General features: G+C 38.1%; 1 protein-coding gene across 1 annotated transcript in view; it reads left to right on the top strand.

Moving 5' to 3' along the window:
* SEMA3C (semaphorin 3C) overlaps nucleotides 1-24,651 on the top strand; it is a 122,908-nt gene extending 98,257 nt beyond the window's left edge. The window contains exons 13-18 of the mRNA XM_051636380.1: nucleotides 8,806-8,894; nucleotides 11,062-11,103; nucleotides 12,067-12,224; nucleotides 15,089-15,156; nucleotides 18,821-18,951; nucleotides 20,805-24,651. Coding sequence (XP_051492340.1) covers nucleotides 8,806-8,894; nucleotides 11,062-11,103; nucleotides 12,067-12,224; nucleotides 15,089-15,156; nucleotides 18,821-18,951; nucleotides 20,805-21,218 — 902 coding nt within the window. The 3' untranslated portion in view covers nucleotides 21,219-24,651. The remainder of the gene's footprint in view (nucleotides 1-8,805; nucleotides 8,895-11,061; nucleotides 11,104-12,066; nucleotides 12,225-15,088; nucleotides 15,157-18,820; nucleotides 18,952-20,804) is intronic.
* The last annotated feature ends 3,341 nt before the right edge of the window (nucleotides 24,652-27,992 follow it).

Raw genomic sequence — 27,992 nt, 5'->3', positions numbered from 1 at the left:
GAGTGGTACTCTTGAGTAGACCCAACAATTCATTCACATCTGAAACTCCTGCTGGCTTAACAGGGCATTATAGGCTGATAGGCACAGAGGCTAATATTTTTTACTACAGATGGTTTCAAGTAGAACAAAGGAAAAGAACTCCAGGAGAACAAATATATATGTCTGAACATCAGAAAATAATTATAGAGATGGCTTGCATTGCTTTTATGCTTGACATTTTATCGGGGTCCTGGTAGTGTTCTGCTTGTAGAATAGCTGCATTTGCCAGCAAACTCACATGGGGCTGGGAATAACCATCCTGTTATAATAGATTTAGGAAGCTGGTGCTGAAAAATTTCTCAAGAATGTCAGGCTTCTGTAGGGGCAGGATTAAAAGGAACTCTTCTTAGAAAAACTTGCCCAAGTGTCAAAATCAGTGGGGTGCCTTGTCCTGAAGGAGGCCAGCTGCATACTGTACTCTGTTAGCAGAGTGTATCCAACCAGTGGATTGCTGGAAGGGATTCTGCCCCTGTATTCAGCTCCTGTCAGGAGTACCATGTCCAGTCGTGGGCTCCCCAGTCCAAGGAAAACATTGACATAACAGAACAGGACCAGTTGAGGGACTGTAGTGTGTGATGTATGAGAAGAGGCTGAAAGAATTTGGTTTATTCAGTGAAAGCTAAGAGGAGACTGTATTGCTTTTGACAACTATCTCTTGGGAAAAAACAGATCTGGACTTTTCTCAAAGTGCTTGGTATCAGGGAGAGAGGCAACAGACACAAGTTGCCAAGTGAGACATTGCAATTAGATATAAGGGAAAGAGTGGTTTGGGTTTTTTAAACTGTTATTGTGGTTAAACAGTGGAACAAGGGCCCAGAGAAGCTGTGAATTCTTCTTCCTCAAAGATTTAAAACCCAAACCCACAAGGGTCCAAGCAACCTGCTCAAATTGGACCTGCTTTGAATGGGGGACTGGACTTCTAGAGGCCCCCATCCAGCCTACAGCTTCTGCATTTCAATGAAAGGAAACAGGAAAACAAAAATGCTTTGTTCACGTTCTTGTGTCAAACGCTTGCCAGGTCGCCATCAACTGCACTGTGAATGCTTAATATACTGTAAGGTATACTCAGGATAGAGGAGCTCTGAGTAATGGAATTTAGGAAAATTAGGAATTTCTTCAGGTTTTGGTTTGGGTATTTTTGTTTTCTTGGTTGGCAGTTGATAAATTACTTTTAAGGTGTTCTTGAAGATTTTTTTAATCTTGCTTGCAGAGTCATGGGGAACTATCAAATTAAGCTAATTAGGAAAGGGTGTTATTTTTTTTTCCCCCTCCCTAACCTGTAACCAGATTTTACTTTAATTAATCTAACCACAGTTCTTCACTTTGGGATTCTTTATGGTATTTTTCCTCCTTTCCTACAGAAGTAAATAATCTTTGTACACTACTGGAGAAAGACCAGAAGTGCTAATACATATTGTCCCTACTACTGTTATAGAACTCCACAAGAACTCTTAGTAAAAGAGAAGGTTTGGTTTTCTGTTAGCTTTGTTCCTTGTCAAATCACTGTTTATCCAGAGTAAGAGTCTGGTAGGCTAATACAGATTATTCAAATGGACATTTTATGTTGGTTTTGTTGGTTTTTTTTTTTAATATAGTGGCACAAATGTTTTAAAATGCTCTATAAAATTGGAGGAAAATTTTACTAAAGATTACTAGAAAGGGTAAGACATACGTTTTCAACCAAAATAGGATTCTTAATGTAGCAGTGATAGTTAATACTGGAAATGCACTGAATATTTGAGATGTGCTTGCAAATGCATAATACTGATATTTAGCATTTCCATAATTCAGCAAGATATACAGTTCAATTAATTTTGTACTTTGATTAGCTTCTGACTGCTTTTAGGTGATCAGTGTGGCCTTACACATATACCTGTGGTTCATTAAAAACATTGACATAACTCACTTATTCTTAAGTGTTGTTAATTCTCTTCTGTGAATAAGCACAGGGTTCCTCACAGACAAATACGGAAACAGCAGCTCTTGATATTTTCTATTCATTGCTTTATCTTCCATATCACACTTGGGACAAGGATCAATGTCTGCTTTCTAGTTAGTTGGAGAGGAGGCATTATTTTCTTAAGTAGGGCACAGGACATTAATATCTTCCAAGGTCTTCCTCAGAAGGTTCAATGTATGTTACTGGATCTCAGCCCTTTTAAATAAAAGTGATCAAGTTTCAGCCACTGAAAGGAGAAACTGTTTTTCTTTATTTTCTGCTTTCTGTGAGATTCAGGAGGATTTGATAGAGATATTAACTGTCAAAAGGAATGCAGAGGGGATTTGCTTTGGTGTCAGTTCGTCCCTGCAAATGCAAAAACCACATTGTATAGGAGAATTTCACGTGATAATTTCCTTGGGAGCCTGGAGCCCCACAACCGGAGACAATGGGACTTGACACCTGGTGACAATTACAGTCAGCTTGGATGATGAGTTACTGCTGCTGAACTGAGATGTTGCTAGCCGTGTCTGTCACTGTCAGTGACCTGTCTCATGCTTGAAATTGGAGTGTTTTATGTCTTGCCAGATGCAGAACACACAAAATGTTTAGCTTTTCTTCTTTTCCTCCTCTATAGCCTCAGTAATAAATCAGTGCCTGGATGCAAGTGAAGAATAACAGAAGTATAAAGCTCCAAGAACTGCAGTGGTTTTCATCATGTAGCCATGGCATGGGAGGGTATAGGCAGCTGTACAATTTTTTTCACATTAATGGGAACTAAATACAGTGTTTCCTTTGCGCCCCCAGACAAAAGTGCTGAGCTCACAGGGGCTGGTCTGTGCCCAAAGTTAATATGCTGCTTTTGCTTTTCTCCCTTGCTAGCCTACATAGCTAACAAAATAAATCCCAGGGACATTGTTCTTACAGCATTCCACCCTCTTATGAAATGATAATTATCTCTTATTTTCCCTGTGCTTTTCAACCTGAAAACTCCCAAAGCACTTAAAAAAACATGCAAGTTTTGTTAAGCCCACCCAAAAGGATCTCTTCACCCTCTCTGAAATGAGTTGATTTAGAGTAAGGAGGAAGTTTTAACCATAGAAAGCAGTGCTACAATGGACAAGTGCTGTGTACCTCCTCTACCTAAACGGAAACTTGAGGGACAATTTACTTGGATATAATGTAATCACTCATTAGCATGTTTGACAAGGATGATGCTGATGACAGTTTTTCCCTATGCACTATGTAATAACATAATATGTCATTTTAGTTATATGTAAAGAACCAAAGTTTTCAACATTTTCCATTTATCCTTTGGTAGCTGGTTTCCCATCTGAGTTTTAAGAACGGCAGTAAAACAGCATGAGAACATTTTCCTGAGATTAATATTTATTTTTTAAGCACCACCTACTGCTTGCAGTACGAAAGCCTTCGGTCAAAGTACACGTAGATTACGCAACCAAAAGATTATGCATGGGTTTTTTTATTGCTCTTGGTGTTATGAAAATATTTAAATGTCTGGGTCAAACTTGGGTACATTAAACAGCCATGGGCACCAATAGGATTTTTTTTACCTCCTTGCTATGAAGATAGGATATGTTTCTGTGGAAAGAGATCTAAGTGACTGTCATGAAAAGGCACTTCAAATTTCAGTGTGGCTTATTCAGATGATTAATGTGGGCCACATGCATCTGATGTGGCATGATGTCTCTTATTATCTTTTCCTCTCTGATGCAACAGTTATTTTCAAATACTGGATGCAGTAAGTGCCTTCAGAGCATAACTTTGTAATACTTGTTTTCATGGTGTTAGATGATGTCTGTCTTTTTAGAAAACCAATCCTTGCTGACAACAGTACCCTCCAGTAATGCAATAGCCAAAATCATGTAATGAGCTACAGGTTCTAAGGGAGAGAGATAATCTGGTCAGAAGAGCAGATTTCCCTCCCGTAGATTCTCTGGCTACAGCTTCGTGACTGAGCTTGGGAAGATGATGTATCACAGCAGCACAACAGGCAGCAGGCAAGGTTTTCTTCTTCCTCTTGGTCATATTGCCTGAGTCATTAAAAATCTTTCATTGGCCAACTCATCCAAAACCTTTTTGTAGCCTTTTAAGATATGTAAGTTAAGAAGGCATTCCTCCACCTACTTAATATTCCGTATTCAGTTTTTGTTTAAACAAGCTCATAGCTTGTCCCAGAAGCTTGACCAAGGTAGGGCTATGTGACAGTTTTGCCCTCAAGTGTGAGCTCATCAGACATTTGTATCTGCTTTTTTGGTCTTTGTTGCAGCTTCAAATTACTTTAGAAAATTTCAGAGCAGTAATATGAGCTGGAAAAAAATTACACCCATTTGACAGATAAGTGAACTGAAGCACAGAGAGGTTATGTGGCTGTTGGCGGGAGCCCTGACTTAGAGCAGACACCTAAGAACAGCAGAGATGAGAGGACTTGGTTCTCAGCCCTGACTGCTAACCTGCCACCATTTCAGGTGTTCTGCTGAGACTCAACATTTTCTCAATTTTAAGCATTTAAGATGTTAAGCATTCTGCAAACTCTTTGCTTTCTTTTTTTGTTATTGTATGTTTGCATCAGGTTCGACTCAGATTAGAGGCCAAAAATAATTACACTGCCATCAGGCTGACAGGTACAACATGGAGAAGAGTTTTCAAAGGGCCTCCAACAATGTCTGACACATCAGGGAGAAGGATTACTGCAGGAAGCCTATGTGAAAGTGCTGGCAGTGTAGCAGTGTCCACTACAGACATGTTTCTATGATGTGGAAAAGTCACCTTTTTTTTTAATTTGTTGTTCAATTTGATGTGGCTCAGGGGTGGATGGGTCTTGACTCTCTTTGAGGATCACAATATTTACAACTGCAGTATTCACTTAGGGCTGGGGAACAAAAGCCAGTAGAAGTTCAGAGAATGAGATTTAAACTCAGACTTGCAGATTCAGCTTCTGTAATACAGATTCCAGCCAAAGACCTGTGTATTTTTCATTGCTGTTCATTAAGCTTTTCTTTGCTTTTTCCACTGTCAGCTAGACCAGGAATTAGTGTAATCAGTCATAGTCCAAGTGGTATCCAATGAAGCCAATGAAACTTAGCCTATTAATACCTGTCCAGAATCACAGAATCACAAAATTGTCAAGAGTTAGAAGGGACCTCTAGAGATCATCTAGTCCACCTTCCCCAGTAATGCAAGATTGCCCAGAGCACATTACTCAGGACTGCATCTGGGTGGGTCTTGAATATCTCCAGAGGAGGAGATACTCAGAATAGGAGATAAAATGCTGTGTATTTCAAGGAAGTTTGGGTGTTTGTATTTTTCTTTTTGTTATTTATTTGTCTCACCTTCCTTGGACCATGTATTGAAATGCCTTCTTCCTGCATTAATTTCCCTCTCTGCATACTCTCTACACCATTTTTTAGCCTATAGGATGTTAGCACTTTCCTCCCTTGCCGTTCCCTCTTCCTTGGTCCTCTCAGATGGAATGTGATCTCAGTCACATTGTCATCCATGACAAGCTGTGAGACTGCAGTTGTTCAACCAGGTTTGAAACAGAAAACCAATCATTATGAATTGCCCTTGTCTTCTTGCTGTCAGCTTGAGGGAGATTCCTTCTTGTTTGTCCGTCTGCTCTCAACTCACAAGCTGCTGGGCTGATGCGAAGCTGTAAACAGCTCTTGGTGAAAAGTCAGGGAAGTGGTGAGCATAAATCTGCCTCTTCACTTCATATATTTTAGTGGTGAATTGATACACTGGAGACACAAAAGCTTTTTTTTTTCATGACTGTGTGAAATCGTAACAGTGTAGAACTGTTTGCAAGTGGATTTCTGGAAGTAACACATAAAAAGGAAACCAGCCTGTTCACTTTTATCATTTTTACAGAATGAGCTCATAATTTCATACATTGACCTAAACATGCAAAAAATGTGTCTTGTACTTGTTTGATGATCTCTTATGCCTGGCTTACAACAAAAAAAAGATTATGTATTATGAAATACTGGGAAACAGCTCAGACAGTGCTACTTTGCATATTTCTCCTGCAGTGCAAAGTGATGCATCCTTTCCAAACTACCTTCTAACCCAGGGAATTTAGTTTGCTGCCTTGCCATTAAAGGAAATAGGAAAACTCAGATGTACCATAAGCTTTCCGACATGGACACAGATAAGTGCTTGATTTGTTAGCTACTGTGCTTATGATGGAGACATCAGTACTAATGAGATAAGGAATAAGAAGTGTTTTCTGGGCACAAATATTCGCTTTGCATTTCATAAGAAGCAGGCTGAGAAACAGTAGAAAAACTTCAGAAGGATTGGAGGGCTATAGCCTACAAGCCATGTATTGTTGGAATTATGTAGCTTTAAATGGTTGCACTTACTGAATAGCTTTTTATTGCCTACTTTCCCCAACATGAATATTTATTTCAAATGTTGTATTAAGTTTACTAATTCCTTTAAAACACTGGAACATTCCTTTCTGCAACAGTCTGTCCCTCATAGTACAATACTGAGCCAAAGTGTATGATAAAATACTGAGTCAAAGGGAATGAATACCTAGGTAAACAGTCCTCAACTCTGTGTATTTTGCTGGGGTGTGACAAAACGGCAGATAGGAACCTAGTTTTCAAGTAGGAAAGTTTATTAGGACACAGGGACTTGGCGTCAGGCATTATCAGTATTTTCCGTGCCAGTGCCCAGGATAAAATCTCCCCTCAGGTTGTGATTTCAGTTTGAGGCAATGTTTGAAGACCAAAGACAATTTAGGAATTTTAAATGTGTGGCATGTGGTAACGGATCATTGAAATAAACCAGTTCTTCAGAGGCTCAGCAGACTCACATTCCTTTGCAGGTAAGGTCACTGTCAACATGCTCAGTGCCCCGCATATCAGGGTCACAGGTAGTTGACACTGCAGGCAGCTCTAAAAAAACCCAAAACCCAAAAGGCTCCAACCCTTTCCTGCGTGTCTGACGCTGTATTTTGTATGTTATAGTTTAATCTTAGGGGGAGACCACTGAAAAAGGATGCAAAGAGGCAGACTGGACCTCAGCTGTGTCTATTTGTGAGTGGGTTATTCCCTTTAGTAAGTGCAGAAATATACAGACATGCACACACTTCTCCTTAGTTCCAACAAGGGATGCATCTGCAGCAGTTTAAAGATTTGGTGGGTCCTGGCAGTTAGTAAATCTCTCCCAGGTTCTTACAGCTTTGCTAATACTGGCACCCAGTCTAGACCACAGCTGTGCTATCACAAGATTCAGTTTCAGTAAAGTTTTTTCGGAAGGAACTGGTTATCGTGCCATTGTATAATGAGAATAAACGTTCTCCATAGAAAATTCTCATGAAAAATTTATGCCAAACATGCCCTGAACATGTACAATTGATAGCTACACATTTTTAAGTATTGACAGCTTTCAATTTCTCTTTTCTTTTTTTTTGTTCAAATCACAAAATACTGCTGTGTGTGCTCTGTGTGTGGTCAGGTCATTACATATTAATATTCTGGCTCTAAACATTATTTTTTTTTAAATAAAAGATATTATTATTTGTTTACTTCCTCCAGGGAAATAAGAAGATGTAGATTATTTACAGTAACCAACTTGCCCTGCAGCTCCTGCCATAGAATTTAGTCACTGACCTTAAAAGCAAAAGAAAAATTGCCCTTTTTCAGTTCACATTGTCTGCCTCATGAATTGCCAAACAGGAAGCTGGATTTCCTTTCCTTGGTTACAAATTCATAAAAATGCATGTAGATACTTACCTATTTTGTGCCTGAGTAATGTTTTACTAACCACACAAGTCTATATTAGCCATAACATTTTTGAAGGCCGAACAGATCTATACCATGTGGTCTCATTCCTCAAAATCGGTATCAAGCAAATAAATTTATTCTACTCACACTAATTTCCAGGCCTCTCAGTCAAGAGGAATTCTATGTACTTTTTCCAAGTAAAAATGCTTGTCCTTGTGCTTCTCCCACAGTCTGCCTTTTTTGCCACTTCAGAAATACTTCAGTGGCTGTCTCAGCCTTTAACAGCCTTCACAGATGGACCTCTCCATCTCACATATTCTTTCCACAAAATAAATTTGGAAAACCAATCACAAACATCCCTTTGTTCTCACTTACCATATCTACCCTACAAAAGCACTGCCGTTGCCCCATCCTTCCTCCTTTGATCTGAGTGGATTTGGGAGGCTCGGAACAGCATTTTGACAGGGCAGCCATGATAGAGTAGCTATAATATCTTCACCACTTGTGGACCAAAATATTAACTCTTACCAATATGTAACAGACTTGATTATTGTTTGACTTTCCTGAAAAAAAAATAAATAAAAAGTTTTCCTTTTACTTGATTTAGTTGTAGGTAGAGTTATTCTTTGGAGGTTTCACCCTTCATGTCATCGGTTGTCATTATTTTTCTTAATTAATATGAATATATATATTACATTCTGCAGCAGCTCCTGGTTACCTGTGTCCAACTTTACAATCAGATAGTACTGCCTCTGTCTGTGTGTACAGCAACTAGTACAGAAGATACTGATTTGATTGAACTTTTTGGGTAGAACGTGATAGCAGTAACTCAATCGTACCATGATTTTTTCATGTTCATACATGAGAATAATACCTTATAGAGTATTCCTATATAAATAATAATCTCATCAGTCTTTCTGACCCCAAACCCTAGAAATTACTGAACATTTCTTACCTTTCTCTATGTGATAGTGCCTTGATGGTTTCTATCCATAATTGATAATGGTTCATCTGCTTTTTTATTTCTGTCTCTCACTGTCACTTGGTCTCACTTTTTCTGATCTTTTCCAGATCAAGGAACCATACAAAAAGTTGTTGTCCTACCCACCAACTTCTCTGCAAGTGGAGAACTCATTTTAGAAGAGCTGGAAGTTTTTCAGGTTTGGCTTGCTCCTACTTTTATTCTTCCAATGTGTATGTTCACACAAACACTTTGTTCTAAGAGAATTTGGCAAGGGCAGCTGAGACTCAATAAAAGATCAAGTAAATGTGCATACTGTCAGCTTGATACTCACCCAAAGTGGAATATGAAATGTCCACTGTTACAAAGGCTATAGCAAGCTTAAGTGCTTTTTTCCCCCTATATTTAAGTTGCTTATTTTTATGATGTTGTACTGGCTAGAAGAATTTTGATAGTCACATTTTCACAAGGTCATGTTATAGTGGCTGCCAGAAGGCAACTTTTATAATTGGCATCACATAATGACACTTGTTATTTACAGATGGAATGTACTTTTTTTGTACTTTGTTTCTCTGATAATCTTCCTGATTTTAAGCTGTGGAATGGGAGCAAACTAGTCTAATTTTTGCTTAACTCCAGTTCTTCAAAGCCACATGCCTCTGGATTCACGAAAGCTACAAGCTTAACACAACATAAGCTGAAAGAAACACAAACAACTACAGCGAGAAATAAGGGAGTAGCCTCTGTCAATCACTCTGGCATGTAGCAGATTATAGTAACCCAAAGAAAATGTTCACCCTCATGTTGAAAAATCCCTTTAAAATTTTTGAATAGGCTGTTCTTTAAAATGGGTAGTGTCAGGGCAAATGGTAATATGCATCTATAAACTTAGTTAAGGGTTTTGTTGTGGGCTTTTCTTTATTTAATTGAGGGGTTACAAAAAGGAAGATTTCAGCTTTTTTTATCTAGACAGACAGCATTAAAAAAATTCTTTAATAAAAGGAATAGAATCTGTGTTAACCCTCCTAAAGACATAATTAGTCTTCCTAGGCTTTTCTTGTTGAAGACTTCTCTTGTAAAAAGATATATGTGAGTAACATTGCTTAAAGAGTACCTCAAGTACCTAAAGAGTAAATTCCTTTTACTGGAACGTGAATTTATACAGCAAGCAGAGGTGGACAGAGAGGAATCTTTACTCTAAACCTAGTTTTTGGGCCTCTGTACACAGGCTTTTTTATCCTGAACCCTCAAAATCATGATGTCATAATCTCTGTAGTTGCAATCTGTGCAGGCAGCATGGCAGGATTTTGATTAGTCTCTCCAAAAGAAAAGGAATGAGATCACTGGCCCTCTGCTAGTAAATATCAGGAGTAAGCAAAGCTCTGATTTCTGTCCAGAGTATAAGCAAGGAAAGGAGAATGTGGCATCAGATCCAATGTTGTGTTTGACTTCGAGTCTCCAGACAGTTCATTAAATACTACAGCAGTTCTCAACTCCTTCAAACCTTTTTAATTCACATGATTCGCAGCCAGATTTCATAGTCCTGGCCTCCTTGCTCTGTAGTCCACTGCAGTTAATCCTGGCCCACAGTTGTGGGTTTCCTTTGTGACTGAGCAAATGCTAGATCTTTAAAAAATGCTAAATATTTTTATTAACAATGATTTTATCATTTGTTTGGGTGAGAATAATGAATCACTTCACTTGCTTAAGGCAATGAATATAATTCCTTTTCCAACTCTCTAACATTTGATTTGGACACAAACAGTAATAGACTTCAGTGATGACACACAGTAGTATACAATATTGTCTCGAGTAAAGAAACATTCAATAATACACATGCCATTTTTAATATTCTAGTCATTGATAATCTGAAAATATATGTTGGATGGTAACCAAACTGTATGCACTTTAGATAATGTGTAGGAGAAATACGACATATTCTTATCTGGATTATGTGGTAAATATGCATGAGCTGTTGTACAATTTTTCTTTATCATCAGTGTCAAAGAACAAACATTGTTTCTTTTTACAAAGTGAGAGTAATGGCTTCAAAACACATGGCTCCTGTATTGCTGGGGTAACACAGATGCAGGTTAATTAGATGTGCACAAAATCTTTTTCATGCACGTGAGTAACCACGAAGCAGTTGAGTTTAGTCAATACATTTAGTGAGACATTACTTGTATTTATGTAATTTGTTTAGTTCTAAAAAGAGAAGAAAAAAAATAGGAGTGATGCCTTTTCAAGATATGAAAAGTTATCTTTTTCTTAGATGTGACTTAATTTGTATTAAATTTTAAATTTTAATGTTGGACAATATTAACATGAGAGTCCTTGTAAATGCAGTTTGGAATTTTGTCTTTCAGAGTAATTCTCCTATAACAACAATGAAGATTTCATCTAAAAAGGTAAAGAAAAGTGGAAAGTGTTTACTTAGTGCCTATTATTTGATAAATTGACTTAAAGACATTAGAATACCAGTCATTGTGCAGCATACTCAGTATAGGCAGGAGATTTTCCATAATGAATATGGAGAAACTTGACTGAAGTTTGCATGACCTGCTTACAAGCCCCAGAGCCACTAAGATAAAACAATTTCTATTTATCATGTATCACTTCTACTTCACTGAAAGGAACACATTGCTCAATATTTTACAAAACTACTAAGTAAACATTATTCACTAAATTGAATTCAGTGCTGGTTTTTAGGTGTATGACAAAAAAAGATTAAGGGAGTTTCCAGGGTTTTGGTCAATATTTATTTATATTTTAAGAATATTTTATGGTTTCTAAGCAAAAAAAAGTAATTTTGGCCCTGATTTTAGTGACAACCTATTTGTTTTGAACTTCTTTTGCAAAAGCTCTCATTTATTATAAAAAGTTCTGTTGGCTTATATTTTCCAGGTATATAAGGCTATCAGAATCTGGCCCTAAGCCTCAACATAATCTTAAGGGTTTATGTCTTGGAGATCTATGCACTGGAGATTCCAACTAGGAACTCTGTGTAGTATTTGTTAAAGTGACTATATGAAGGGAAATACTCAGTTCAAAGGCTTGAGCCAATAATCCTCACTGAATAAGAACCAAGTTCTCAATCTGAGCCATATTAACTCAGCCTGTCTGCCCCAGAACAGAACAATGACACTCAATGTCCAGAAAACATTAACATTCCCTGGTGTTTTAAAGTATTTTCTAACAGGAAGGTGGAAATACTATAGGCTTGTTCACCTGGGTGATTTCTGTTTGTCTTGGTTTTATCTATATTAGCGGCTCCCCTCTTGGTCTTGAGTTAATTCCAAAATTAATTGAAAGGTTTTTAGGTGTGTTAGCTCCTCCACATCTGAAAGAAATCTTTCTATTTCCTTCTACAGCAACAGCTGTATGTGAGCTCAGACGAAGGGGTCACACAGGTATCCTTGCATCGCTGCCACATCTACGGGACCGCCTGTGCTGACTGCTGCCTAGCCCGAGATCCTTACTGCGCCTGGGATGGCAACTCCTGCTCCAGGTTTTATCCCACAGGGAAAAGGTGAGCACAATGTAGCAGCCTAGCGAAGTCTGCAAGGAAAGAAGGCTTTTGTTCTGCTATGTAGCCTGGGGTGTTGTAATGCAACAGAGGAGTGGGAAGTCATTCCTTTCAGGAGCATGTACAAACAATGCTCCATAAAGACCTTGCCTTTTCATATTTAAAGTAACGGACTGGGAAAAAAAACACATTCCTAATCATAAATGTTAATCCTTCTGTCTCATTCACACAAAACTGGTGAAGCATTTGTTCCCTTTGCTTAAATTCATTTGCTCACTATGGGTGTAATTGTGATAGCCCTAAATACAGCAAAGTATCTCTCAGGCTGTCTAAGGAATAAACTCTTTTTTTTCTTGTTTTTCCTTATTTGCTTCTAAGTGAGAATAATTATTTTCAGGGAAGTTTTAGGCAAATTTGATTTCCATGTAATGCCTGCGGATTTGGTGTTTTTGACATGAGATTTATTAAAGCAGACAGGGAAAGAAATTTCTCTTTAATTTACAGCAGAGCTAATAGTCCATCTCATAATTCTTATGCAAAACAGGAGCCTCTTTCCTTCTCCCAAGGGCAATATTTAATAACAGAGGGCTGTAATGAGCTCTTGTATTACTAAGATTTCACTTCATATACAAACAAAGCTGGAGAGTACACAATGACATCTTACTGCAGAGACAAACCTTTCAGATATATGCCAGAGTTTTACCCACTATGTGCCACTGTGCTCAATGCCTTCAGCTGAGCAGAAGACCAGAAACATGGGAGACAGCAGACAGAAAAAAAGCAAAGCTATGCTCCAGTGACCCAACCACCTGATGACAATGTCATCCCCAGGGATTAAAGACAATTTTTGTTATTGGAAAGTTTTCTTGACTCATTTCTTATTTGAGATGAAAAAGTAGAGCCCAACCTGGCCATGTTGATAGAGTACCTGGAGTTTTTACTGCTTTCACTCAGTATATTCACCCACCAGTCTGCAAACTGAGTGTTTTCTTCCATGGAACAAAGGTCAAAATACAGGGGAGGAAAGAAAAGAAAAATCACCAAGTCTCAGGCCACCCAACTCCTACACTAACGTAACTGCCAGAAGATATAATAAGCAGCCAATGATGCAGTTTCCAATGGATTCCTTGCCATCCCCATTATATACACCCAGGGTTATTTCCACTAGGGCTTCCCTTCATGCTGACATTTTGTTTGCAATTTGCTTTTTATATCAAACCAAAATAAACACCTAAAACTGTATGGAAAAAAAATATGTTTTTCACATGTAAAGGAAATAAGCTGTCCCTTTATCTAACAAGACAGCTTATGGAGAAAACACTGGTAATTAGAGCCAAAACCCATAGTCTAGACAGTAGTATCTGCTGGACATATTTGCTTCTTTTGACACTTCTGTCTCTTACGGATTACTGTGGTTCCTCATCCAACATTGATTTACCTCAAAACACCTGACAGTATTATCTTTATTTTCTAAATACCACCTTCTCAACCTTTTTTTTTATAAATATTAAATTGTTAGTTTTCGTTCTCAGAGCTGCCCAATGTAAGCACTGTGCCATTTCTGACAGTGTGGAGCAGCTCATGGTAGCACAGGAATCCTGAAATTCACTCAGAAATTCTTCTTTGTCTCCTTTGACTCACAGAAGTAGTTCACAAAGGTTAAAATCCCAAGGCATAAGATGAAATATTTTTGGTAAACATCAAAAATATACTTGGAATGTCAGAAATTACCCCTTTGAAACATCTCCTTTCAAATGTTTCCTTTCAAAACAATACAGTGAAGGATCAGGTGACACACGATTGTAAACACTGTCTCTAGATGTTTGTGCAGTACCTGGTATAATGTGGCCACAGAGGCATCACCCTTCACTCAGCAGTATTGGAGCTCCAGGGGCTTTTTATGGTTTCTGATCTCAGGTGTCATTACTACATAGAATGCAGCTGTTACATATCCCAGCAGCATCCATTTGCAACAGCCTATCACCGATTATTATTATTTTTTTTTTAATAAATATTGAACCAACTTACAAAATATTCAGTAAACAAAGTAATACCTCTTAAGAAAAAAATATTCAGGTACTAGATTTTAATGCACTGAATTCTGTGAGCTAAGACTACCTCCTAGCCAAGGAGGCCTGAAATGCCAGTATTCCCACTCCCAGTAAGGTTCCTGGCTAGTTTGCTACAGAATCATGATTTTATGTCTGTTGTCCAAATGATATTGCAAAGTCTCATTTAGAAGTATTCTGAGATTTGGTGAGTTTGAGTATCTTTTGGAAATTGTCACATGAAGTAGAGGACCGGACTGAATCTTAGCTCTTCACCATTCTGAATGAATACTTCAGTTACTCTGCTACCAAGGTGGCTACAAGCACTAGAAATAAGGTGCCTGGCAATATCAAGGAGGGAACATGCCCTATATCATAATTTTCTGTTGGTGCATTAGATACGCACACTGTGAACCTTACACATCTCATTCTTAGGTGCTTGCCTTTAGGAGGAGTTCCAGCTGGGGTTTCCAGCTTTGAATGTTAGGTCTTGCAACAGTTAACATGTCTATTTTCTGCATCACCTCTAGCCCTTCCATCTCTGTACCTCCATTGCAAAACTACTGTACCTACCAGAAGTACAGCCAGTTTATAAACTTCAGCAAACAGATTATTCACTTAAGTAGTACCTTCACTCTAGGAAGCCTGCTAAGAGTAAAGCACACTCACAGTAGGTCATGAACTAGCCTTAACAGTTGATCTAGCAAAAAAACCCAAACCCAAAAACAAACAAACAAACAATTAATCAAAAAATAAAAATGTATTTAGTTGCATTGTAACTATCTTGCAATAATATTTTGTTTTTGCAAAATATTTCAGGAGGAGTCGTAGGCAAGACGTGAGACATGGAAACCCTCTGACTCAGTGCCGAGGTTTCAACCTGAAAGGTACTGTAATTTAGAGATCCTCATGCTATATAAAGAATGCTAGGCTTTCCTTTATGTGAGTCATCATAACTCACAGTATCTGTGTGGTTAACTGGTAAAGCATAATTGTTTTCCAAGTATGAGTTTTGTTTTTATTTGATTTTAACATCTTTCCTTGCAATTGCATGAAACTTCCATATATATGATAAAATGAAGAACCATGAAATACATAGTTCAGTGTACATGAAATGAGAAGCTATGAGTGGTGGCTAGAAAGAGGGACAGTTAATTTGAGGGCTGCTCTGCTTCTAAATACCTTCAGTCTTTATTAAGTTATGGAATCATAGAATTATAGAACGGTTTGTGTTGGAAGGGACCTTAAAGATCATCTAGTTCTGACCTCCCTGCATGGGCAGGGGACACTTCCCACTAGACCAGATTGCTCAAAGTCCCATCAAATCTCTTCTTGAACACTTCCAGGGTTGGGGCATTCCTTTGCATGCTTTTAAGTCTTGTTCCTCAGAATTATTCTGCATATTTGAGGCTGTCTTGTGTTTTGGAGCATACCTTTCAGCAAACAGCAGGTTCTTGACCTGTCTTCTTTCTCCATTTACATGGGAAAATAAGCCATTCCAAATCTCTTTATGAAGTCCCTTATTTCCAGCTGTGCAACTGTTCAGTCAGCCTGGCATGGTGCAGGTGGACAGGGGAGCACAGTGCTCTGCCCCTCCCAGCTACCACTGTCTCCAGATTGATGAACACCAGTCAAATATTGCCAAACCCATAAGAGTAGATGCATACATAAAGGCCACTTAATCCTTTTCAACCCTATGCATGACTGAGCTAGGCTGTGGCAATGTAGGCCATCAAACAAGCAACACAGGTTAGAGAATTATGCTCCTTTCACCTCTGTTTCTGAGCCTGCATTTGAAGTGCATTCTCATCTATACCATCTGGTGACCAAATAATAGACCTTGACTGTGAATTTTGAATGATTTTTTTGAGTAAAAAACCAATGCTTTAAGAGTTACATGTGAAATGTTCATTTAGTAATAATCCCACTAAAATGGTCTCTGCTGGGTCTTGGAAGACTCTCCTAGATCAAAACAAACCGCAAAAGTCATTTGGGTGTAGATCCCTAAGTCCAAATGTGGCTAATCCTGCTCTAGCTGCCCATCTACAGCACCAGCAGGTCTTTTCCAGTGACTATGTATTAGGTCATTTATATGAAGCTGAATAGCTTGAACAAATGATCACAAAAGATGCCCCCACCATTAGAGTATGCACCTGAGCTCTGAGAGATCCATATTAAAGCTCAGGCCCTGAATCATGAGGTAACTTGAGCTGCGTGTCCTGCCTCGCAGGCGTGTGCTGTGACCACACACCCATTGTCTGTCCCAAGGGTGGGTGTCTCTTCTTTCAATGTGGAAAATGTGAGAATGTCAACTGTCTCTTTTCTGGGCTGAGGGGAAACAAATGTTTAAGTCTTGACAGTCTTGTGAAACAGGTTTCTTGTTTTCCAACCTATGTTTTTTAATCTGGATGTATTTATAGGTTTATGTGTTTTGGCAACTTTAAGGGATGTTTTGGTGACAGCAGTGGGATATAGCATAGGTAGATGACAGTTGTTTTCCCAGTGGAAAAAAAAAAGATAAAAAGAAACAGCAACTTAGACTCTTTCAAAATATAATTAAAACCATTTATAGCAAAACTACTATGTTTGGGGAAAAAATGAAATCTATCTAAAGGACAAAAGAGCAAAGGGTTTGGCAATATTAGGAAACCTTCCAAGTTTGTGGGGAACTGTAATCTTGAAAAAGAAGTCTTTAAACATGATAGGTTGCATACCTAAGAGCTCTCAGCATGGAGAAACTCAACATTTTTGGCATATTGAAATTTTAAAATATATCTTCAAGGTCTGCAGGGCTTGTATGATTGCTTTTCAAATGTTCTGTGTAATATTGTTATGCATGTGTCAGCCCTTATGGCCATTAGAGAAATGCATTTATATTCTCTCCATCTTCTTAGCAAGTGTAGGTAGTAGTATTATGGACTAGGAAAGAAGTCAGATATATATTGATCAATTAAACAGATAAAAATGCATTAGCACACCTAGTTCTGGTGTACATAAAAATAAAATTGTGCTACATCTCTGGTTCTTACTGTTTTGCAGCTACCGCTAGGTCAGCCTACAGATTAGCTCAGTCTTGATTTATGGTCTTTTAATGCACAGTATTTCCATGTTATTCTCCTAAAAGTTACAATTCATTTTGGTACAACCTCATAAATGTATTAAAAAATTGGAAGGACTAGAACCAAGCAAAGTCTCCTTCCTTTAGTAGAATATATTCCAGTTTCACATATCAGTCGATGAAAGAAGCTGAAAAGAATGGGAGATAAAGTAGAGTCTGAGGAAAACCACTCATAGGACTCTGTAAAAACAGAGTCCTATTTTAGACATGTGGACCTCTAGGTATTTGCATTTCTCATACTGTTTTGCATCATAGACTCTTAGGATCATTTCAGTTGGAAAAGGTCCCTAAGATTATCAAGTCCAACTATTAACGTAGCACTACCAAGTCCCCCCTTAAACCATGTCTCTAAGCAGCACATTTACAGATCTTTTAAATACCTTCAGGAATGGTGTGTCAACCACTTCCCTGGGCAGGCTGTTCCAGTGTTTGACAACCCATTTGGTAAAGAAACTTTTCCTAGTATCCAATCTGAACCTCCTCTGGCACAGCTATCCTTCGATAGATAGATAGATAGATAGATAGATAGATAGATAGATAGACAGACAGACAGACAGACAGACAGACAGATAGATAGATAGATAGATAGATAGATACATACATACATACATACATACATACATACATACTGTATTTTTTATATGGTGTAAGCTTTTAAATCTGGAAGTGTACTGTTCTCAGGACAAATATTATGCCTTGGGCCAAGCATTGAGCATCTAAAAGTTCCTGTCAAGACCAGAAAGCGGCACAACAAGTCGAAGCGATGACATAACGCTCAGCACTTCCCCAGGTGTTGCCGGAGTGCTACAGATGTGCCTCAGTGCCTGCGAGCTGCAGAGCCAAGTCCCTTCCTTGCCTTGTGCGAGGAGCGGCGGAGCGGGAGCCGAGCCTGCCCTCTCTCGCCGCCCCGGGAGGCTGCAGGCGGCCGGACGGGCGGAGCCGTCCTCAGGGCGTGCTGCTGTGTTCTGGGTCGTACAGCCGTATTCCCCCAGCTCGTAAACTGTGAAGAGTGAGGAAATATATTGAATGCTTCATTCTCGTTTGGATAGCTCTAAACAGTCGTTCTTGTGGTCGTGGAGGATGAGATCATTTCAGGGAAAAACATCCCTGTGCTTAGTTGTCCCATCAGCACTTACCAGCCCACAAGTATTCTACTGTCTCAGACCATGTCAGCCTGAAAAGACTGGTATTTGGAACTGGATGTGCTTCTTCACGTTTCATTTCATCATTTCATTTCATTTCATTTCATTTCATTTCATTTCATTATTTCTTTGAAAATTTTATGCCCCAAGTTACTCATTTTTGGCCAGTGTCAGGATCAGATATACTACATTTTGCCTGCATTGCAAACGTTTTACCTGTGTTGCAGTGACTTGCTTTCTGTATCAAATTGCCATTCAGAGTAGCCTGACCCATTTTCTTTTTCCTCCTAGCTTACAGAAATGCTGCAGAAATAGTTCAGTATGGAGTGAAAAACAACACCACCTTTCTCGAATGCACACCCAAATCTCCTCAGGCTTCTATCAAATGGCTGCTACAGAAAGACAATGACAGAAGGAAAGAGGTGAGTAATGTAAGCAATAGCTGTGGAAGGGACACCAGTCAGGATCAAACTCACTTCCTAGATAAAGATGAAGGAACATTTGTGTTTTCATCAGTTTTGACTACAGGGAAGCTAGAGAACTTGTGTGGATGCAGGACAGTGACCAGTACCAGACTCTTCAGTATAGCTGAGTTTTCACTCCTTAGTCCCGGTGATTTCTATCAGACCAGAGCAGCTATCAGAAAATTCCTGTCAGCCTGTAAAGTCAGAAAACCAGTTAATTAATTTTTCCTTCACACTTTACTAATTGCAAGCTGAAGATTTGCAGCACTCAGAGCTTATTGATCCGTGGAAGCAGGCATAAAAGCAATAACCTGTATATAGTCTAGGAAGAAGTCAGCATGCAGTAGCCCTTCCGAGTTATTGAACAGACAAAAGGCAGAACTGGGGGAAATGCGAAAGGTTTCTTTAGCAAGAAACTAGTCCAGGCTAAGAACATGTATTGACAAAAGCATTTCCCCACCATGGTGCAATCACATTTTCCATTACTGCACTCTCTAAGGGTCTCAAGTTTCGGCCCTTGTGTGATACAGTGTGATTGTTTATGGGGAATATGCCTTTCTTAAGTAATATAAAAGGGGAAAAAATCCATTTCAAATCCAAGGCAGTTACTGTATAAATAAAAAGAAACATCTTTTGAAAGGAAATATTAAGTAATATGGTGCCTCTTGATAGATTATAAATACTGAAAAACTTTATTTTCATATTAGGCCATTTTCCAAAATCAGAAAGGACTTACAAGCCTTTTTCTGAGTCTTTCATGCTCTTTTTCTCATGTACTCTTCAAAGACTCAAGCCATACCCTGGCAACCTAGATGCAATTCTTTAACCCTTTGCTTCAATAGAAATCTTCATTTTTTGTTCTTGTCTTCAATAACTGTATTAGAATTAAAGGAGTTTTAAATAATAACAGACAAACCAAAGCAATCAAAGCGTTAATTACATTTCCAACTGTCAGATTTCTGAAAATCTTACGTCCACAATGTCTACAAATGTGTACAATAATAGAATAGCCTAATAAATAAATTCCCAACAGAATCAGGTATAATTCAATGCACTTGTGTTCTTTTGTAATGAGTTAAATCAGCAATTTTTACTTAATGGCTGATATGGAAAGGGACATTCACAGTAATTTATAATCAGATGATAACTCCACAAGCTGTGGTAACTTGCCTCCTTCAGATGGTGTGACCATCTCCTGGGACTGTCCAGACCTTGAAGCCAGAAAGGAAACAGGAGAGTAGAAAAATTGCTCTTGGCTTCCAGTGAGCCAAGGAGTAGCTGAGGCCACTGCACTAAAAACTTTTATACCAAGCTGAAGACCCTGCAGTGGAAATAGTGTTCTTCAGAAGTTACCCTCAGGAACCTGCTCAAAGTCAAAGTATTTAACTAGAAGCCACCTCAAGTTTGATGACAGCTCAACTCCCAGTTCTGCACCTTTCTTCTGTCAAGTCTTGATAGCAATCTCTGATGTAGGAAGAGTCATTCTTCAGAGTGTATCCTAGCATATAAAACTTCATTTCCTCAACTCTGCTTTTGGAACATTAGGAAAACTCTTCTTTCATGTTTTGCTATCTTTGTTGTCATACTGTTCAAATCTATTGTATCATCATATACACAAATATTGAAGTAATTTTCTTTAATGACATTGCCTATATTGAGCTAAGTTCTCTCCTAACAGTAATAGAAGCAAAAAACCTTTAAGAAACTTTAAGAGATAAAGAGCTGTTTGAAGTGAGACTTAACAGGAGTTCCACTATGATGTTTTTCCACAACATTCCCTGAAATGTTCCTTCTCCCTTTTTGCCATTTAGGTCAAGCTGAATGAAAGGATCATAGCTACTGAGCAAGGACTCCTCATTCGCTCTGTCCAAGACAGTGACCGGGGGCTTTACCACTGCATTGCAACAGAGAACAACTTCAAGCAGACCTTAGCAAAGATCAATTTCAAAGTGTTGGATTCAGAGATGGTGGCTGTCATGACTGACAAGTGGTCCCCTTGGACCTGGGCCAGCTCAGTCCGAGCACTGCAGTTCCACCCCAAGGACTTTGTGGGAGCTTTCAGCCACTCAGAAATGCAGATGATTAACCAGTATTGCAAAGACAGTAGAATACAAGGTCAGCAGAGGGAAGAATCCCAGAAGATGAGAGGGGAATACAGCAAACTAAAGGCCCTTATCAATAGCAGGAAAAGTAGAAATAGAAGGAATCAATTACCTGGTTCTTAATTTTATTTTGTAGTAATAGATATCTTTGTCCTCACTGTAGGGGGCTTATATTTGTCTATTGAGAACAAATTCGAGCAAATCTGATAAAAAATAAATGCAAATCCAACAAGCCTCAGAAAAGATCCTTCTCCCAGTAAGATACAGTGATGCAGTGTAACTTAACTAAAGAAAATAATTCAGAGCATTTTCTTTCCTAGATGCTTACTGACTGACACGAGGTTGGGCTCTGTCCTAGAGGCAGAACTGGGTATTCATCTTAAGCCAGATTTACCTTTGACATCTCAGTATTTAATTACAGCTGAGTAGAAAGTTTTACAAAATCAATGCCTTTTCTTGCATTTCTGGAACTGTACCAGTCAGACTGGTGGTGAAAGAATCTGGGTTAAGATTAATTCTCAAAGTGGGACGGTACTATGATTTCCTTGCACTGCAGAAAATGAGTTTCTTCTTGTTTACTGTTCAGTATTTGGTTTACAGCTTTCACTCATTGTTCAAATCATGTGAATGCATGCTGATGGGAAGCAAGTAAAGTATAGTAGAAATGTTTCATTCAGAGGTCAAATGAAGGAATAAGTAGAAGAAAAACAAAACAAAAAGTTAATTATAGTTTATCAGAGGAAACACTGATTACGGTGCATAGTGTGAGTTGTAATAAATTCATGAGTTCTGGAATATAACTTAAAATATCTGCTCATATTGATTTTTATTAAAATAGGGTATCCTATAACACTACATAGCTTTATAAGTGGCACAAAACTAACATAAGAATGTTCGGTATACATACAATTTTGAAAAACTCCTAAGTGACTTAGGTATTTTAGCTGTTGTTCAAAGAATTACTCTCCAATTTTTTTCAAAGAACAGAAGATGGGTATACTGTTTACTCAGAAATGAAAAATATAGATTATCTGTTCCATGATTAAATTGGAGCTGGTCTGCAATGTGGAAACAAGACATGAGTGTCTTTGAAAAAAAATTAAACATTATTTTTTCAACTGTTTTCTCACAATTGCAAATATTTTAACTAGAATTTTCTAGTCATTGTACCCTTTTTAATTTTCATTATTTCCTCTTATTTTCAGTTTTCTGCTGAAAAGATGAGGAAAAGAAAAATGTTAAGACAAAAAAGAGGAATGAGGGGAAAACAGAACTGAAAAATGTGTTTGGGTCAAAAACCAGAAAGTATAATAACTGGGGAGACACTTTTAAGCAGAAATATTTTTGTTTAAGAAGCAGCAAGTGTAACAAAGTATGTTTAGTTGAAAATTGGGTAAATGTGCATCAAGCCATCCTGGGATTTTTATATATATTTTTTTAGCAACATTAATGCCAAATAAACTACGGACAAATCTTCCTCAGTTTAGTAGGTAACAGTGTTCTGGAAGCCACTGAGCCTGTTCAAAAGAGATAGATAACAAGGATTTAAAAGGTATGAGAAATATTGTGATTTATTCCATGATATTTTATAATATTCAAAAATATATTTTAAAAAAAAAAAAAAAAGAGTGAAATGATTTCTGGATCTAGAAAAGGTAAGAAAAAGTAATTTTGAAAAGTTGTTAGTTCCAGCCAGTAACAGATGAATACTGTATTTTAAAATATAGCTTTAAACATTGCAATGGGTCTTTGTTGAAACTCTGGGCATTATTTTGATTCTGCTTCTATGAGAATACTTTGGGAGTAACTCTACAGGGCATAGGAGAACACTCCCAGGTTTCTAGCAGCGTGAGTTAAGATCTAGTGCAGTGGAGGTAACTGGTATTTACCTGATGTCAGTTAGGTGTGTCCCTTTATCACCACCTGATGCAGAATACCTGGGAAATGCGCCCTGATTGATCAAACCAGTTAAACACTAAGTCCCTTTGCCACTGGTGGGAGCTCTTAGAATTTAATTTGTATGCTTACTGCTTGCTTCAAAGTGTGGGGGTTAGTTGGGGCAACTCCAGCCTGCACATGTATATCCATCAAGTTAAGTGCTTTCCTGAAGCAAGGCCTAGAAGTGTGTTTCTGCAATATGTTGCCACTGCTATCTGTGGTCCTTCTTATAGAAACCATTGGGAAACTTTCACTTCAGTGAGCTTGGATGTGGCCCCAAGAGCTGGCAAAGTGGACTCTGAGGGAAAAAAAAAGAAAAAAAAAGAAAAAAAAAAAAAGAAAAAGGAAAATTAGATGAGTAAGGGAATAAGATTATTTTCTTCCCTAGCTGACTTTCACTGCAGCAACCTACATTTTTTTCCTACTTTTTTCTTTTTTTCTGAGGATGACTGACTTGTAAAGTGTGTAAGTGACAAACCAAAAATCAAGTGCCACAAAATACAACTACCTCCTGGAATGACATTAGTGCATATATTCTGTATGATGCCACGCTCTTCCTATTTCCCCAGTGGATTCACTGCAGAGTTAGTGTGATATTAATGTCTATTGTGAGGATCATAATTGCTTCCAGATGGAACAGAGTGATTAATAGATATTTAAGGGTACAATTAACTCTTTAAGTGGTTAGGTACAGTGATATTTTAATAGGCCCCCATTAGGCCTCAGAAATTACAGTTACACTGTTTTCTAGTAGACTATTGGCAATAAGGGATTCCATTAAAACAATCAGCATAGCTCAGAGTTTCACATGATTATAAAATAATATTTTTAAAGCTGCTTCATATACCATTATTATGGTATGACTGTTTAAGGGATTATACTTAAACTAACATTTTTCCTGCTGCATGAAAACTTCAGCTTCTGTCAGTTCATAACCAGTCCAAGCTTCCATACTGTAGTAGCCCTCCCCTGTGTATAGAGTAACCAGGAGCCAGATACTCAGCTGATACAAACTAATGTAACTTCCTTGCTGTCCATTTAGCTACTGTGGTTTATACCAGCTGAGTTTGGCCCTAAATGTACAGAATAGACAAATGGCAATTTTTATTTGTTGAAAGTAGCCCCTCTACTGTAGGTGACACCAAAACTTAAGACTGTAATATTGTTTGTGCTATTTAATAATTCCTTTTTTGAGGATTACTAAATAATGTATATAATTTTATTCCTTAAAAAATACAAAAGCAAAATTACTTCTAGGCATAACTTCACCAAATGTAAAGATATGTTCTCTGCTACGAACTTCACCATGTACTGGCTTTTTTTTTTTTGGCTATTTTTATTTTGTGTAGTTTGTAAAGTTTGCTGATATCTTGACCTAACAATGTGTTCTTTGCAATTGTTGTTACTGTAGATATGCGTGTTTTATTAAGAAAATCTTGTTTCTAAAAGTGTAGGTATGTGTATAAGTTCCTAGCATGATGAAACTGTTGTTACAGTGAATATGCATTATATAGTGTATAAGAAAGAACAAAATGTAGTTTAACATAGTGCTATTTAATTGAATATCTAAAATACTATTTGCCTGACAAAATAAAGTGTGTTGCAACAATTTAACAAATTTGTGGTTTTCCCCTTTAGAGATGTATGTTAAAAATAAGGAACTTCATTTTCTTTCTGAAAAGCAATCCCATTGACTTTCTTAAACAAGTTCAAGAAAATCCTAGAAGCATCAGGTATTGATTGCAGCTGATCAATTTGAGCCCTGCTCTGGACTAGACATTCAGTCACAGAGATTTCCAGGAATTTGTAAGCAGTCAAGAGATAAAGACCTTGAATATAAGCAGCTTAACATCGATTTATTTATTGAAAAATAAAATAAATTTTAAAAATTTTGTTTTCTACTAGAAGTATAAAATCAATCAAAAATGCCTAAAAAAGTGAAGAGTAAATACTTTTTTGCTTTTATTCCACTGAGAAAAACAAACAAAATACCAAAACAAAATCAAACAAATCCAAATACATTAAAAAAAACCAAAACCCAAACAAACAAAAAACCAAGCACATTCTGTGAAATCCTGCTGATGAAATGAACTGTGTTGTTCAGCTTTTTCGTTCGGCTGGGAATGAAGGCATTCTCCAAGCAGCTCTGCAGGGGAGGTGGGCTGGTGGGGCTGTGCTGCAGGGAACTGCAGCTCTCTTCTATTTCCTAGCTTGTCCATGGAGTGAAATAACCTGCCTAACACCTACAGTATGCTCCTTTTTCCTGTCATCCAAGTGGTGTTATTACTGCTCTTCTTATTGTCTGTTTTTCCAGATGGGTTTTAAATAGAAAGCACAGGGCCTCCTCAGTTCTTTGGGATAATAATTAAAAATTAAATGTCACAAATCCTGACCTTCACAACAAGGTTTTGGATCATTAAACCCAGATTTCAGTTTCCCAGATAGATAGGTTCCTGCAAGGCTTTATGAGGTGTGAGTGGATAAGATTACCTCATTCCAGGATTTCCGTACTGGCTGGTTCCTAGATGTGCTGACACTGGATAGTTACCTGCTCAACACTCAGGCCAATTTGGGTCGGAAGCTGAGGTTTCGAGCACTCCCACACGATTTATGGAATGTACGGATTACGCTCCAAAAAAGCTGGGTATTTACAGAGTTTTACACTCTGATAAAATTTTCCCAGATCTGATCCTCTCTCTTCATATCTTTATCAGTTTTCTTTCACTGATCTTCTCCCATTTCTCTTGTTTTCCCCTTCCTGCAGGGTTACAGAATGCTTCAACACTTGTTGCTTTGATTCCTTAGCTCCAAGCAGCAGCAAAACATGACACAGAACTTCTCAGAACATCAGGTGTGAGATCTTCAAACACCTGAGCTTTATCTCCTTCGTCTTTCAAATGCCTTTTGAAATTTTATTTTATTTTATTGCCATCTGGGAGCTGCTGCCCTTTCTGAGGTCTCTCTTCTAAGAGAGGTCTCTTCTGAGATCTTTCTAAGATCTCTCTTTGCCTTTGATTATCTTTAAAGATGATCTTTACCTGAGATCCTCCTTTACAAGGATGCAAAACACGGACACTCACAAGGAACCGTGCAGCACAGGGCAGTGTCACGTGCAGCCTCTTCTGTAGCCACAGAAGCCCACAGGGGACCAGCAAAAAATGTTGCCAGCACAGGAGACACTGCTACAATGGGGTAGCTCCCAGTGCTATAGGGTGATTGTTGCCTCTGAAAGTAATTGTTGACCCCAAAATTAAGGCAGCAGCTGTAATTCTGTAGGGCAGGCCATAAAAGCTGGTTGAAGCATTGTGACTTGCCTAAAGCAACAGACTAGGTCTCAGGAGAGCAATACTTCTTTATCCTTTCCACTGCAGCTGGCTTGCTAAGCACTTTTTCTGCACCCTAAGGTGGTTTGGGCAGAAGCAATTTCATGCGACAGGAGCCCAAGTAAGACTACACACAGATACTGACCAGCAGGTTCCAGATACATACATACATACATACGGCTACCTGTAATCAAAGGAAATTTTCTTTCCATACAGTATTTTCTGATCCATTTAGCTTCCTTTAACAGTAATGTATGTCCTTTTCTTCTTTCAACATGGGCAGAATCAGACCTCAGAGTCCCAAGGCATCAATAGCTTTTGGGCAGAGCAGCAGTTACCTGCACAATCTCAACAAGGACTTCCTTCTAGCAACACGAGAACAGCATAGAGTAAGAAATAAAAAATGTGCTGTCATTTAACTTGTCTATTCTAAACTAAAGACTGCTTAAAGATGCTTTGGCATTCTGAACGCTTCAAGATGCAAATTCAACACAGCTGGCTCAGCAGTGAACAAATAATTGCTTTACAGTGATAGACTGTCTTGTATCCCAGGACTTATTATGCACAGCTTTACAGAGCAAACAGCATTTGTGTATTCTTAGCACTGTATCAGCTTCGTTACTCCTGATTAATGCCACCCTTAAAAATGAACCTAAATGGTTGCTGAACTCCACACTCGAGAGTTGAGGCCAAGGGATTTCAAAATATCCAACATTTTAAATAGACCTAGACCTTTCTCAAAAGAATTTTAGAAACAGCAAATTAGAAAATGGACAGTATTCTTGTCCATGGGAAATAAGAGTCAATATAAAAGACTGTATTTTAGCTGAGCAACTTGTGGAGCAGCATGTAGCATAGGCAAAGCCTAAGAAAAATACGTTTACTTAACCTTAGGTTCAAACTCTTTTACATAGTTGTTGTTCCTTGGATCTTGCAGTAGTTCTTTTTACAGGGTCTGCTCGCTCTGTCTACATTTCAAAGGTCCCTAAGAGACTTAGGGTTTATACTTGCTTACAAGTTGACATCTTAGGACATGATGTCCAGGGCATCCTTTCAGGCCTTTTGTCTAATAAGGCCTCAGTAAAATTGTTATTACGTAGAGCATTATCTATGATATATGCCTAAATCATTTCAGCAATTGATACAGTATTTTGAAAAAAAACTTTAAAAACTTGTAAAGCTCAAAATGACAGACAGAGAGGAACGGGATCCCAGAAAAAAAACAGCAACGTGCCACAGTCCGTACATGAACACTGTGAACACTGGCTTGCTACTTCATGTTATTATATGGTGGAAAATATGATTCCTTCAGACTCAAAGGTCCAATTCTTCCTTAAATCAAAGCTTACCAAGATTAATGTCCTTTCATTGCTCATAAAGAGGATTTGGTTGAGCTCTTGTCAAGAGCTTTTATGCCCCCTCAATTTTTGTTAAAAATTCAACCATTTCCTCTTGCAAAAGCTCTTCTTCCTTTAGGGTTCTACTCCTCATTTTCTATATGGATTCTTCTTTATTGCCTTTCCTTTCCTCAATTGAACTCAGGCTAGTAGTCCCAGAGGGGCTACTTCAATATAGCTGTTTTAATTACAAACCCCATTTATTCCAATACTCTGAAATATATTACCTATTATAATCT

The sequence above is a fragment of the Apus apus genome, chromosome 1 (assembly GCF_020740795.1).
Source record: "Apus apus isolate bApuApu2 chromosome 1, bApuApu2.pri.cur, whole genome shotgun sequence".
NCBI lineage: Eukaryota > Metazoa > Chordata > Aves > Apodiformes > Apodidae > Apus > Apus apus.
Note: the sequence above shows the minus strand (reverse complement) of the source record. Positions and strands in the feature narration are given on the sequence as shown.